Source organism: Pseudorasbora parva, chromosome 13, assembly GCF_024679245.1.
Source record: "Pseudorasbora parva isolate DD20220531a chromosome 13, ASM2467924v1, whole genome shotgun sequence".
Taxonomy (NCBI): Eukaryota; Metazoa; Chordata; class Actinopteri; order Cypriniformes; family Gobionidae; genus Pseudorasbora; species Pseudorasbora parva.
The window spans coordinates 32,617,805-32,632,809 of NC_090184.1; the positions used below are offsets into that span (position 1 = coordinate 32,617,805).

At 37.5% G+C, this 15,005-nt stretch overlaps 1 protein-coding gene across 1 annotated transcript in view; it reads left to right on the forward strand.

Annotated features, from left to right (window-relative positions):
* The first annotated feature begins 7,630 nt into the window (after positions 1-7,630).
* rgl1 (ral guanine nucleotide dissociation stimulator-like 1) overlaps positions 7,631-15,005 on the forward strand; it is a 30,425-nt gene continuing 23,050 nt past the window's right edge. The window contains exon 1 of the mRNA XM_067413996.1: positions 7,631-8,035. Within this exon, the coding sequence (XP_067270097.1) occupies positions 7,901-8,035 (135 nt within the window). The 5' untranslated portion in view covers positions 7,631-7,900. The remainder of the gene's footprint in view (positions 8,036-15,005) is intronic.

The window sequence follows — 15,005 nt, forward strand, 5'->3', positions numbered from 1 at the left end:
TTTTTGCCCGGCTTTATATCTTACTAATAGGTGTGGCCGTGGGAAATTTAGCTCATATGAGTTCAAGTAACTTTTAGTTTCAATTTGTTGGGAATCTCCGAGGTTCTGCGCATTTTTCAACTGTCAGAGATGTTTTATCTTTTGAATTACTTTGGGTTGATTACTTTGGGTTGATTACTTTGGGTTGTCATCAGTAGGAATTTTTTAAGGGACATTTGTAAAACAAACAAAAAACAAACAAAGGAAGAAAGAAAGAAAGAAAGAAAGAAAGAAAGAAAGAAAGAAAGAAAGAAAGAAATATATAACATATATATGTTTTATTTGTTCATGGTATAGTGCAATATGTCTGTTGTGTGCTTATTATTCTCTAAAAAAAAAAAAAACACTGTCCAATCCATTGTCCAGAAACACTTAGGCTGCATTTGAAAACCCAGGCATCTGACTTGCAATGACTTGTAAGGTAGGCCTAGCATAAGCGGGTGAAAGTATTTACTTCACAAAACTCCGTACGTCTCCGTTCCCTCCTTCAGGGAACGAGGGTTACATACGTAACCGAGACGTTTAATGATACAGCAAAATAAAACAAGCTTTGGTGAGAACTTGACAATTATTCAGTGACTGCAGTCGTAATTTCTCACTAGAAATGACACCAGAAGTGGAAAACGTTGGTCAAAAATTTACATTAAAGGGGGTCGCACACCGGACGCGGAGCTCGGCGGCGCTCGGCGGCGCGCCACGTCTTTAAAATTCGAACACATTGTTTTCAATGAGTGTACGCACACCGGTGGCGGCATTCGGCGCCTGTCCGCGGCGACTCAGGAAGTTGTTCTAAATCCTGCCGCGCCACAGAGCGCCATTTCAAGGCTTTATATTAAAAGTATATTATCGTTAAGGTATACTGATTTCAACCTTTGCTACAAGACACATTTGTTTTACATTCTGAGTTCAACAGCTTGAATAAAGTCTAAACATATTTTGGGGAAATGTATAATAAACGTAGCCTTTTAAAATGTGCGCGTCCGGTGTGCGATACCTGAGACGCTGCGTGGCGCGCCGCCGAGCGCCGCCGAGCTCCGCGTCCGGTGTGCGACCCCCTTTACACTGAAACTGACCACCAGCAACTTTCAAGTGCCATTTTTCCTTTTGAAGCTCAGCTGTCACCAAATGGAAGGCATGGGATTGTGGGATATCAAAGGCAGCAAAGGATAGCCTACATCTATGCTGCTTTCAAAAATCGATCAGATGAAGGTCTCTCAAGAGACAGGAAGTGAGGCAAACACTGAATTCAGATGTGCCTTGATGCTTTCCTACCTTGAAATGTGTTCTCCAAAGGCAGCGTTTTCCAGTTTTCAGATACAGCCCATTGTTTTAAATGTTATCAAATTCACATGTGTGCTACACCTGATGATAATTAAAGGGTTAGTTTATCCAAAAATCTTAATTCTGTCATTTACTCAACCTCATGTCGATCCAATTCCTTAAGACTTTTGTTCATGTTCGGAACAAAAATAAAATGTGTTTATCTTTTTGATGATTTCTGTTCCTCCACAGCTACGCAACTACCACTTTGGTGCTTGAAAAAGTTCAGAAACAGACCGTAAAACTAATCCATAATAAAAACATGATCTACATTTTCTGAAGAGATATGATTGCTTTATATGATGAACAGTGTAACAAAGTTAAGGCTCAGGGAAGAAAGAGGCAGGAACAGGGAAATGATCAATGTCATAAACTTTAATACCAAAATAAACAAATAACAAAATTAACGTATGACTGCTGCATATAAGAAATAAAAACAACAACATAAAGTCTCAGGCCTGGTCCTCTCTTGTCTTGCACTGTCGTCACTCCATACTCTTTTTATTCTCAAGGAGCTCTTCCGTGAGACTCATTAGCACTCGCGCCACCGGACTTGTTCCGTTTCCATGGCTCTCAGCCTCACCCTGCTTGCCACAGATTTAACTTAGGCTTTTATTCCCATTTAAACATTGATCACTGATCATAAACAGGAACTCAACTGTATTCGCTTAACGAACAAGGTTCATTGGTTCTTGCAGAAGTTAAAATGTATTGCGTAACTCACACACAACACACAAGATTTATCTAATTTATTCTCTTGTGTCAGGCATGCTTGAGCTTTCATTTACCACAACTGATGTGGATCTGATGTTAATATGTGAATAAAAGCCCAAATTCAATCTGTTCATCATATAAAGCAATCGCGTCTCCTCCGAAAATTTGGACTAAACAACTCAATTCATATGGATTATGAACTTTTTGAAATGTCCAAGTAGGCCTAGTTGTGTGGTTTGTGAACGAAAGGACAATTATCTCTCTGATTCAATAAAAAAATATTAATCTGTGTTCTGAAGATGATTGAAAGTCTCACCATTTTGGAATGACAAGAGAGTATAAATGATGACAGAATTTTTGGGGGGAACTAACACTCTCAAATACTACAAAAGCTGTCACCACATACCCTTTAAATAGGTAATGCATATACCTTTTATGAACTGATATACACTTCTGGTACCAATATGTACTTTTAAGGTATAACATGCACCTTTTGGAAGGGCACTGCCCTATAGTGACATGCTTTTGTATTTTTTTACTATTGTCACCAACAACGTAACCTACATACTTGACTTAACTGCACTCCAACACTGAAATAATTTATTATTAAACAAAAAAAAAGTAATTTAATAATGGCATTAAATCTTTTCAACCTTTCTACTGAAACATAAAATTTAATTTTACAGTCACAGATCATGAGAATGCTGAATGTCTCCAGCTCTCTTATCCAGGAATGGATCAACTGTGAAAACTGTCCCAACTGGTTTCAAATGTTTTTTACGCATACAAAAACAACATCACATATTACAGGAAACCACCGACTAATATTCTTCATAATCCTGCATTTCTATTTCTATTGATAAAGTTTCTTTAAAATAAGTAAATATATCTGAAACTTTGTGAACAAGAACTCCAATCACTGACAGGTCCTAATTTTGAATTCACAGACACATAAAACCAAGTCATGTTTACAAGGAACATGGACAACAATACTCCGATATTAATCTGATTAAGACAATACTCTGATTAAGAGGCTACCGCGTAGACAGCGATTTCTAATTACCTTAATCTGATTAAAGTCATAATCTAACTAAACATAAATCGGATTAAGACATGTGGAGTATGTCTTTTTTATTTGCATTATTGGAGAGCATTACAGACATGTACACACCTTAATCGTTGTGTCGGAGATTTTGCCGCATTTTGTGACAGGACACATAACGTTACGCACAACAGGGAAGTGCAGAGGGGAGGCTTTGTGGGTTCGAGCCTCTGCCCTTTTTGAAAATTAATCAAAAGTGCCCCTCTCAACAATCATCGATAATATTGTGGCCAAAACAGAATAGGAATTATAATTAATATAACAATGTGTACAAAACAGTAACAAATGGCGGAAAAGTCCTGTTTACGTAGGCCTATCTGTCAGTCTGAAATGTCGTTGCCATAACGCGTTTTGCTTGACTGTTCATTCTGAACACTGCGTCCTCTCTATATTTTTTATTTATTTTTGTTGTAATTATTATGCTCATTGTAAAAGTAAAATACAATAAGTTTGTATCTGTAATCGCGAACCAGATGGGTCATTCAGTGAACGCCTGTGGCTCGACGGCAGGAAAAACAATCCAAACAGTCACGATTTTTAAACTTTTTTCATCATCAATCAAAGCTATTATTATAAATGTAGGCTGTCAATAAGGAGGAAAGAGGGTATGTATTACAATGCATAATATTACAAAAATAAATTAACGTAAATGCTATATTAAACATTATAAAAATGAGTTATTTTTACAATGCTATATTAAACATTATAAAAATGAGTGATTAATGTAAAGTAACACTGTCCAACAGCGACACCCGCAGGTGAAGTGACAGCGGGTTTCCTGAGCCCATAAAATTAGAAGACCTGCCAAAGTCACGCTATGATTGGATGTTCGAGAATATAGCGTGGCAATGGGACGTAATGACGGGCCATAATCGATCTATGTTCTATAACATGTAAAACGGGAACATGAATGGAGTAAACTAAAAGCAACTCATGTAAACACCTTAATCAGAATATTGACTTATTTAGAATAAGGTCAATAATTATAGATTACTGCTGTTCATGTAAACGTAGTCAATGAGTGCATAAGTAAAACTAGTTTAATTTCCAAAAGATCACAAGGACCTTGACCAGTGTTGGGTGTACTGCATAACAGTAATAAGTACAGGACATTAGTACAATAATTAGTAAAAGTACAGTAATTAATTATGGATAATTACATTTTTTACTAATTAAAAAGCTAATTCTTGATATCAACAACTGAATCAAGAATTAGTTTTTAACTAGTACAAATTTAATTGTTGATATTAAGAATTCAAATCCTGTGAATGAAAAAAAGTCAACATGGCTTGCCATAGATATCAAAATTTTAATTTTAATGGCAGCCTATGGTGACACTTCACTAGTGAAAATTACACTTCACTAGTCAGAATTACTGATATCAAGAATTACAGTTTTTACTAGTATAAATTAAATAATTGAAATCAATAATTAGCATTTTAGCTATAGTGAACATTGTTGATATCAAGAATTTATATCCTGTGCATTAATAAAAGTCAAAACGGCTTGCCATACACTAGTGAATAGGCTACTTGTGAATAATTGTAATTTGTATGCAATTCCTTTATTGCCCACTTGATGGTGGTAGATGACAGCAGGAGTTTGAGTAGGCTTCTTACCGTTCGTTTCTTTAAGCATGTCTTGGACTTGGAATAATGAATTATCTTGCATAAGAATTTCGATAGAAACAAATGTTTTTAAGCCATATTATTTCACAATTGAAGTTTTTTTTAGGGTATTTGACATACACTTGGATTTTTTTAAAGTTATATATTCCTTACTAGTGCTAGTGAACTTTACCCTCAGAGTGCTAAATACTGTGATTTACAAGTGTGCTATGTCCAGTATGTCCCGCATGGATGCCCTCATCAGCACTTTTTGCTGATAAAAACAGCTCGACTGAAAAACACTGCTGAATATGTGTTTATAGAATTTTCATGAGCAGTAAACATGATTTTCCTCTGTTTAGGTGTGAATAATGGTTAGTTATTAACATAGACTTTGCTTTTCTTGCCAAACTGTGGCATGAAATAAGGCATAGGCCTATAACTTTGGTGATTCAATATAACTTGTGCTTGTGTCTGAGTCTAAGTGTAAAAGCCAAAAAATTGTGCCAGCTGTGTAAACTTCAGCAGACCACACTCAGGCTACGTCAGCAAACTGTATAGATCAAAATGTACCAGCGGAGAGACTCGGTGAAGGGAAGCTGAGAAATTTCAAAACAGTTCAGATGTGTGTTGAGCTCTGCCATGGGGACAGAAGTTGGAATGAACAACAGAGAAAGGAAACGAGGAGGGAGGAGGAATAGAGGGGGAGAGAGAGGCATCCACAAGGTTGAAAGCAGGGGATTCAGGTCCTTCATTCTGTGGTTCACAATAAAATCCTCTTAAATATTGAACAATAGATGAGGAGCCTGAGGATATGAAAGAGAGAACAAATGGCATTCTGGTTTAATTGGCTGATTTATTCTCTAATCTTTGCTTTTGAATGTAAGCTTGTGTGAGAGAAAGCGTATAAAGCTTGAAGCACAAATACCCATAGTCAGAGCCATCATGGTTGGGTTGCAAAATGTTAAGGGTTGTATAGAAGTCAACTTTTTATTACCTCTTAACCTTATGGGCTCGTTTCTCGTGCTTTATTAACAAACATATGTCTTAATGAAAGCAGAAGAAGGCATCGGACTGCAATAAATGTAGGCTAAAAGAAAAAAAAGTGCAGGTACAAGAATTATACATACTTTTGACATGAGACTATAGTGTAATAAAATGTCAATATATAGACAATATTAGAGATTTTTAAATATCAGCAAATTGTGGATGGTAGTTTCTCCTATTATTACATTTAGATAGCTTTTGCCTAACTCTTAACATTAATAATTTAATTTCACTGTTAAATCTATCTTAAAATAAATATCCATTGTGCTGTATTATATTACTAAATTCACTTAATAGCATTTTACAGTTTTTGGTTTTTCTTTAATCCAGATAAAATAGTTAGAATTTTAACTGTGATCGACCAAAAAATACATATGTATTTTATCAGTATTGGCCAGAATTGAATTTCATTTAGTTGATCTGCCTAGAGCAGTCCGACCTCTACTAGAACCTTACATTTCGTATAACCCACAATGTTGTACTGAAAATTTGATTTTGAATGCTTATAGCGGCACATTAAACCCTCTGAAATGTCTTTCATTGTTGCATTACTTGAAACACAAAGTATATTCTTGCTACCCGAACCCGAGGCAGTCAAAATGATTGTCTGCATGACAGCATGCCATGGAAGCTTTCCACAGATTTAAAGTACATTACCCAGAACTTTCCATAAAGTGCAGCTCACTGCGTGTGTACACGTCTGTATTCTGAGAAAAGTTCTAAACTTAGTGTTTAACATCCTCCGGATCTTGCTGTTTTGTTATTTTATGTTACTGATTCACACATATCTGCTGCGGGCATTTTTGCAACCATCGGAAGTTACAGCTTTTAAACTCTGTGTCTTATTAACTGTCCCTAGTACTGTACATACATGAGTGTGTATCGGTTAGCTACTAATTCACTTATGACTGACCAGTCATTTCACACACGGAGCTATAACCACCATAAATACTGGCTGGCCCTGTCCCAAACAACACCCTCTCAGCCTCCGCTGTTGTCCTCTGTGATAAAACTTGACCAAAGCTAGTTCCAATATATATCAATCAATATGCATTTTTCTCACCATGTTTTTTTCCACCTCAGTCTAAAATATTTCATCACATGCTTGCTATTACACACTTCAGGTGAAACCTTGCCTTTGGTCCAGGTGACAAAGGCCACACTGCTGAATTATTGGTTAACAAGAAAGTGTCTTTACTAACAGCTTAGCTATACCTAACTGAGAAGACAGCATATGACTCTTTCAACCCTTAATTAACCCTTAGTTTGCTGCTGTTTTGTCATCTGCTGCTTCAAGCTCTTTAAAGTCGGGTGGATTTTGACTGGCTGTCAATGTTTTTTTTCATTCATCAGTTGGAGAAAATCATTCTGAAAGTGATTCCAATGATACTGTATTGTTATCATTATAATAATGTGAACCTTCCTATATTTTCATAAATTATAATGATGATTAAAGCTTTTTAGCTATCCTTATTGTTATAATTATTGTCTTTGTTGTGAACTAGCTTTTAGACTCCCTAACTGCTCTGAGAATAGCATTTTTTGTTAAAAAAAAAAGCTTATGAAATTTAATGTTTGTGATTCGTTTAAAAGAATCAACACTAAACCATAGAAATGTACTAAAATAACACTATATTGTTTAAATCTCCTCTCAACACAAGACACCTTTTCCCCTCTCTTTCTCTCCCTCTTTCTGCACAGTCTTGGAATTAGTGCAGGGGCAGGGCTTATCACTCACCCCTCCTCCTACTTTGAAGAGAGAGAGAAAAACAATAGACTTTAATCACTCATGTGGCTACAGCAGAGAAGCTGCCAACCTCTGCTCGTATTAGACTGAGGCTGAGAGAGAGAGACCTTTGTTTGCATGTGGGATACAACAATTGTGGACTTCTAAACAGAGAACTTTCAGACTGTTTCCACTTCACACGGATCCACAAAAGGGCACTCTCTGGGAGACTACAAATGAGAATGCCCACCTGAGACAGACAGGCACGAAAACACACAGGCCTTCATCACAGGAGCAACAATTCTCTACAGCCCTGAGTATGTGTGGGCAACCTGGACGGGCATTATGATCTCGCACTACCCACTGGCATCGCTGCTCCCCTGGCCGCCCATCCCACACTTCCTGGACCTAGATGGGGAGGGAGGGGTGGCCCTGCAGAGGTACCAGCCACGGTCACCGGAGAGCAGCCCTCGATACTGGGTCAGTCACTTGCATGTGTGTTCAGGGCTGCTGTGATGGTTCATTGTAGCTGTAGTTCTTGTTTGGTGGTTTGCCTTTACACATAACAGCATGTCCAAATGGGCTCTGTTTGGGGTCTTTCAGAGATGTGGGATGATGAGGAGAAGAATCAAAAGTTAAATGGTCAGTAAATTGATTTGCATCAAACTTAATTTGTGTTTGTCTTTTAGTCTGCATAACGTCTTAAGTATAACAATCCAGTAGTCTGAAAGTTGTATTTCACATTGCATTAGTTATTCTTTCATTTTTCAAGTAGGTCTAATAGCTGCAATTTAGTTTTATGCATCATAAATCCGATAAATGTACCAAACTATATACTAAATAACAGTACTAAACAAACAATATACACAGTAGGCTATTAACATATTGATTATTATTTTTTAAATATAGGCCTACTTCTGACAAATTCTACATAACATGTATCTGTAATTTGTTATGGACAACCAGTCCAGACTATAGGCCTCTTAGTCACCATAGCACATTACATTGTTACTTGTAGCTTAGGTATGTGTTTAATTGATTCACTAAAAAATGACTTATTAAATGAAGGCATAAAGAGTAGGCTAATCTGTTCGGGAATCACACTATATTGATATCGCTTTATGTTTTGACTCAATAAAAATAACTAAGAATGGATTCCAGCCACTAATACGCGCGCTGTATGGATTTGGTTCACTATGAACCGGTTCATAAGAGTCATTCATTCGTGAGTCACTCTTTATTCGGCGGTACCGTGAAAAAACACGTAGGCCATTAACCGAACGGAGAGCCCCTCGTTCCGGTACTATTTTTTCTTATTCTGTAAATGGTTAAACCTTTTCTAAGTAAAAATTTCCTCAGGAAAGATAGTAAAACCTATTTAAAACAGTTTCATACCGATATACGTCAGTTGGAGCAACCTGTTTTATGAATGTATCCCTGCGTCTCAATCAGCTGACTAGTTCACTAGTCAGGGCACTGATCAGGACATAAGTCAATGGGCACAGTGCCCTGACAACTGAACTTGGGAGCTGATTGAGACGCACCCTAAGTTTGTGTGTGTTGACATCCTAAACACGTTCATATCTATTAACACTCATGTAAACCTATCGTTTACCCAGTGCAAGCTGTGTAAATTGTTTATAAAAACGTCCTATACGTATTAACTCTTTTGAACATGACTGACTGTGAGGCAATCCATTCAAGGAAGCTGAATCATCTTTAGAGGTGAAAAGGGAAACAAAACAATGAATGTTTTCCTCAAGAAAGCCCCTAGATTTGTTTGGCCGCATATAGCCTACTGACCAGCCGAATTTGTTTTAGAGGATGGGGTGTGTGGTTGTGTGTAGCCTATGTGGTCGTGGTAAGAGTGTGTGGGGGTTTCAGAACGGGAAAAGCTCACTCTGTCAGCACTTTTTCAATAGTCATATTCTGGAGCTGACCGCTGGTGACTCTTCTCTGACCGGAACAGTGTGTTTTTCAATTCAGGGAAACAGAGTCATTGTATTATACAGAAAGAGACTCAGCATCATACATACTCGCTGGAGAGAGAGCACAGATTTGGTCAGTAAGGTGGAAATGATGGATCCTGGGAGTGGGAGATGCCGTAGTAGCCTAATGGGGAGTCGAGTCGACTCCAAAAAACCTGGAATCGAACACCCCTAGAAGATGGTGAGGGAATGGGTATATGTGCAAGTGTTTGAAAGCTCATGTTAAAGTATAGCTTCTTTTCTTTCTTTTTTCTTCTTTTTTATGTTTATGTCTTAACCTACATAGCAGATTTGTCAAAACATTTGTCAGAAGACATGCTAGGGGGTCTGTGGAAAAGTTCCTAGAAACTTAACATTATTTTTTAAAAACATAATAATTATTAATAAAAACAATATAAAATAGCTACATAATTTGACATAATAATGCACAACATTCTGAGGGCATGAATATAATATAGAAATAATAAATAAATAATATATATTTTTTAAAACTCCTTTTTCTGTGTAACTTTTTTAGTTCATTCTTAGCTGAAAACACTTAGTTCGCCTTTCGTGTTTTAACACTCGATGGAACCGTGTCAAATGTGAAGAGGGGGATTGCCATGTTAATCTTGGACTAAATCGGCTGCCGTAGGAGTTAAAACGAAATCAGAATTGAGAGAAACAACATATATTCATATCTACTAATTGTAAAATTAAAAAAAACAATATATGAAAAATAGTTTTCTTTTTTTTTTTAGAAAGTTTATGCATTTATATCATATAAATTGGTTGAAAACAGCTGCTTAATATTTTTTGTGGAGTTTTTACTGTTTAATTTTTTTACTGGTTTCTATGTCATGGAGAATAAGACATAGTGAGATAGAGAGCGAGAGAGAGGGATCCATCCTTATCCAACATCCTGCCTCAAGTCTCTTCCTCTCACACTGGAGAGTTTCCGAGTATTGTTCCTCTGACAGCTTATTGTTCCTCTGACAGTGAGGCCATAGAGAGCTCCCTCGTCACTTTACCCTACGCTCACCCATGGAGTTCAGTATACACACATATTCAACATAGTTCACACACACATGTACTCATTCACATCCATTCAAACACATTCAATTAAATACCAAACCCACAGATATGCGCACACACATAGACCAACAAAAAATAACTTTGTCTCCTACAAACGTCCCACAGCTCTGAAACTCTCATTTCTCGATTATGCCGTGCAGGACCACCAGCCACCCTTCATCTCAGCCATGACATTCTCACTCCCTCTAACTATTCCCATTTCCAAGTTATTTCAGAATAACTTCACACAGTTATTTTTCTCTTCTACAACTGCTTAAAAACTGGAAACCACTTAAAGGGTTAGCTCACCCAAAAATGAAATTTATGTCATTAATGACTCACTCTAATGTCGTTCCACACCCGTAAGACCTCCGTTCATCTTCGGAACACAGTTTAAGATATTTAATATTTAGTCCGAAAGTTTATCTAAGTGAATGCACACTATACTGTCCATGTTCAGAAAGGGACTAAAAACATCATCAAAATAGTCCATATGTGACATCAGTTAGTTAATTAGAATCTCTTGAAGCATCGAAAATACATTTTAGTCCAAAAATAGCAAAAACGACGACTTTATTCAGCATTGTCTTCTCTTCTGCATTTGTTTCAAACCTCAAATAAAGATTCAAACGGTCAATAATCAGCATTAATCATTGATTCGGATCGCCAATGTCATGGGATTTCAGCAGTTTGGCACGCGATCCGAATCATGAATCAATATGCTGAAGACAATGCTGAATAAAGTCGTAGTTTTTGTTATTTTTGGACCAAAATGTATTTTCGATGCTTCAAGAGATTCTAATTAACCAACTAATGTCACATATGGAGTACTTTGATGATGTTTTATTACCTTTCTGGACATGGACGGTATAGTGTCCATATATGTAGATACGCTCTCGGACTAAATATTAAATATCTTAAACTGTATTCCGAAGATGAACGAAGGTCGTACAGGTGTGGAGCGACATTAGGGTGAGTCATTAATGACATAAATTTCATTTTTGGGTGAACTAACCCTTTAATCTGCTCATTCAGAGACAAAAGGGGGTTGCATAACGCTTCTGCTTTCACGTTCATAGCATTTTACGACTTTACCACTCGCATATCCTTAACCTGATTTGCTACAGTTACAAAACCTGGATGTTAAATTTTAATAGGCCCTTAATGGTTGTTAATGGCTTTGTTTTTGTGGCTTTAATTATGAAGATGGTGGCCAAAGTTCAAGTAAGATCATGACGCTCTTTATCCCTCTCTACACATTTTACCAGCCATAAATGCTGATATAGCTGCTGATTTTCTGCTTGACGCAGCAAAGCCTCGGCACAAACTTTGTAGTCAAGTGATCAAGGACTGGGGTCAATGCTCTCATGTATTCAGCCTATATGCACAGTCCTGTTGCTCACATTCACTCTGCAGAAGTCAACATGGGTCAGTTCCATCACACATTGAGGAAGCTTTGCACAGACCGCAAGCGCGTGTCTGGAATTATGCTGAATATAGGAATCGCAAACTAAGCATTCTCTGTTTCTGCATCACTTCTCTTTTTGTGATCAACTGTCTTTTGTTAAAAGTGACACTGATGGTTGCTAGCCGGTGTTTCCTTGCTTTCATTTAGTCACGCGTTGTTATGGAGAATTCGATTCAGTAATTCAGCGTCAGTAATTTTTGCAACTGAAACCACAAGCCTAGAGCTTACACAAGTGCTATATGAATGGTGGTTTGTGCTCCAGCAGAGATGTGGTGCTCATGTGGGAGATGCAGATTTGAATCTGGCTTTAAATTATGTTTAAATCCAATTACCTCTGTCTCCCATTAGATAATGTATTGTCCTTTCTCTGCTTTCTCAAAAAATACATAAATCAGGTCTTAACAATAAAGATGACTTAGCCTAGGTTGCTTTGAGTTAAATTATTTTATATTAAATCAAATTTATGCATTTTATATGTAAAGTTATTTTATTTTGTACATTATTGTTGTAAGTTGTTCTTAAATGATCTTCCAAATATATATTAATATAAATCTTTTGAGGTTGGTAAGACTCTTATGCTCACCAAGGCTGAATTTATTTGTTAAAAAAAACAACATAAAAACTGTTTACTCCTGAATTTTCAGCAGCCATTACTCCAGTCTTCAGTGTCACATGATCTTTTAGAAATCATTCTAACGTGATTGTTAAAACAACAAGTTTTGATAGGAGCTTTTCCTAATAGTACATGCTTTAGGTGTGTTTTAATGGATATCACTCTTCATAGATGAGTCAGTCTTGTGCAGTATTGATCTTCTATTGATTTTGAGTATATGATAATGGAACAAGTTAATGAAGCTGATAATATGACCGCTGTCATGACACACTGAAGTCCAAAAGGGGCAAATTAGGGCAGAAAATGTATAACCCACATGTAGAGCAAGGGGTTATACAGGGTAAATCAGTGAGTGCAAATGTGTGTATATAGCCAACCAGCATAATGGAGAAAGCAAGTGTGCAAGTAATGTGTGTGTGTGTGTGTGTGTGTGTGTGTGTGTGTGTGTGTGTGTGTGTGTGTGTGTGTGTTCCTGGTATACCATGTTAGGACAACATAGGGCAATATCCGAAATCATTGTCATTGTTTTTGCCGGTCCCCATGAGGAAAACAGCTTATAAATCATATTAAAGGGACAGTTCACCCCAAAATGAAAATTTTATGTTTATCTGCTTACCCCCAGGGCATTCAAGATGTACCGGTAGGTGTGTTTGTTTCTTCAGTAGAACACAAATTAAGATTTGCTCTTATAATGCATGTAAAAAGGGGTCTAATGTTCTGCTGGAGAAACAAACACACCTACATCTTGGATCCCCTGGGGTAGAGTCCTGCAACGGGTTGGGTACCCGCAGATACCCGCATAAAAGTGGCTAAAACGACTGGATTGTGACATTCCTAAAATTCACTGGCGGGGATGGGAAATTACTTTTACACATACGCGACACAATATGCCATTTGACCCATCACGTCACCACCGCGGTGACAGTTCGACTTTTGTTGATGCCTCTCGTAGCCCAGTTGGAACGAGCATTGCAGAAGTAGATGGATGAAGTAAAAGTAAAGTTGGTGAGTGGTGTATATAAAATTGTTGACAGCGAGTTTTTAAAGGAACTTTAGCCTTTTTCATTATCCCATTCATGACGCTGTTGTGATGTTGAGAGAGAGAGAGAGAGAGAGAGAGAGAGAGAGAGAGAGAGAGAGAGAGAGAGAGAGAGAGAGAGAGAGAGAGCAAAATCATGCTTGAGTTCATGCCTATAAACTCTCATTCTGGGAGGTCTGTGAATCATCTAAGCTGTGGTAGATGACAGGTGTGGAACCACTCAGGTCACTGCAGCAGTTATACAAACACACAGCCCTCTAAGCCTCAAACAGCCACAAAAAAAAGTAAAATAAAACTCCCCTCTCCTTCCTAGCCCCCCATTCATTCCCTCTTTCCTGATCCGTGTCATGTGGCCTGGCTTACTGCTCCCTCTGTCAGAGAGGCAGGAGAAGAAAAAAGAAGGGATGGATGAAGGGAGCTGAGACTCCAGCAGACAAGGTCAGGCCCAGTGATGTCCACTGGCTAAGTTATTTAACTGCCTGATCAGCAGAATCTCTTGGCAGATTGAATCAGCAGAATCACAGTCAGACAGACTGTCTGAAAGAGCTTGACAGTGACAGACAGGCTATCTATCTATCTATCTATCTATCTATCTATCTATCTATCTATCTATCTATCTATCTATCTATCTATCTATCTATCTATCTATCTATCTATCTATCTATCTATCTATCTATCTATCTATCTATCTATCTATCTATCTATCTATCTATCTATCTATCTATCTGGTACAGGCATCCATCCATCCATCCATCCATCCATCCATCCATCTGTTTATGATTATGTGGCAGATGGTTTTGCCAATATGAGGGCCCAAACCAGACTTACCAAGCTGGCTAATTAAAGCTTATTAGCTGCAGGTTAGAGGGGAAGATTAACAACACCAACTGGCACAACTGGCAAACAACAAGGATTTTTCCTGTTTTTGACCAATCTGAAAATATTAAACCCATACTTTAATGATTATTATAATCGTAATGCTCACTGTATGATTAGTCTGCCACAGTTTCTGTCTGACTCTGTTATTATGATACAAACAGGACAGACCTCTGAAAAAACGTCTCTCTTTTTTTCATCTGAAGGAACTGAGGTTAAGAAGATGTATGTGCAATATGTGTGTTTTTTTTATATTGGTGACTAATTAATAACCAGATGACCCAGATGTTTCACATAAAAGTAGAAAAACATAAAACTTGGACTGATAGAAAACACTGCTGGTAAATGGCAGAGATGGTTGCATCACACTGAATAAGAGAAAATGCGAACTAACAAAATAGAGGGTGACATGT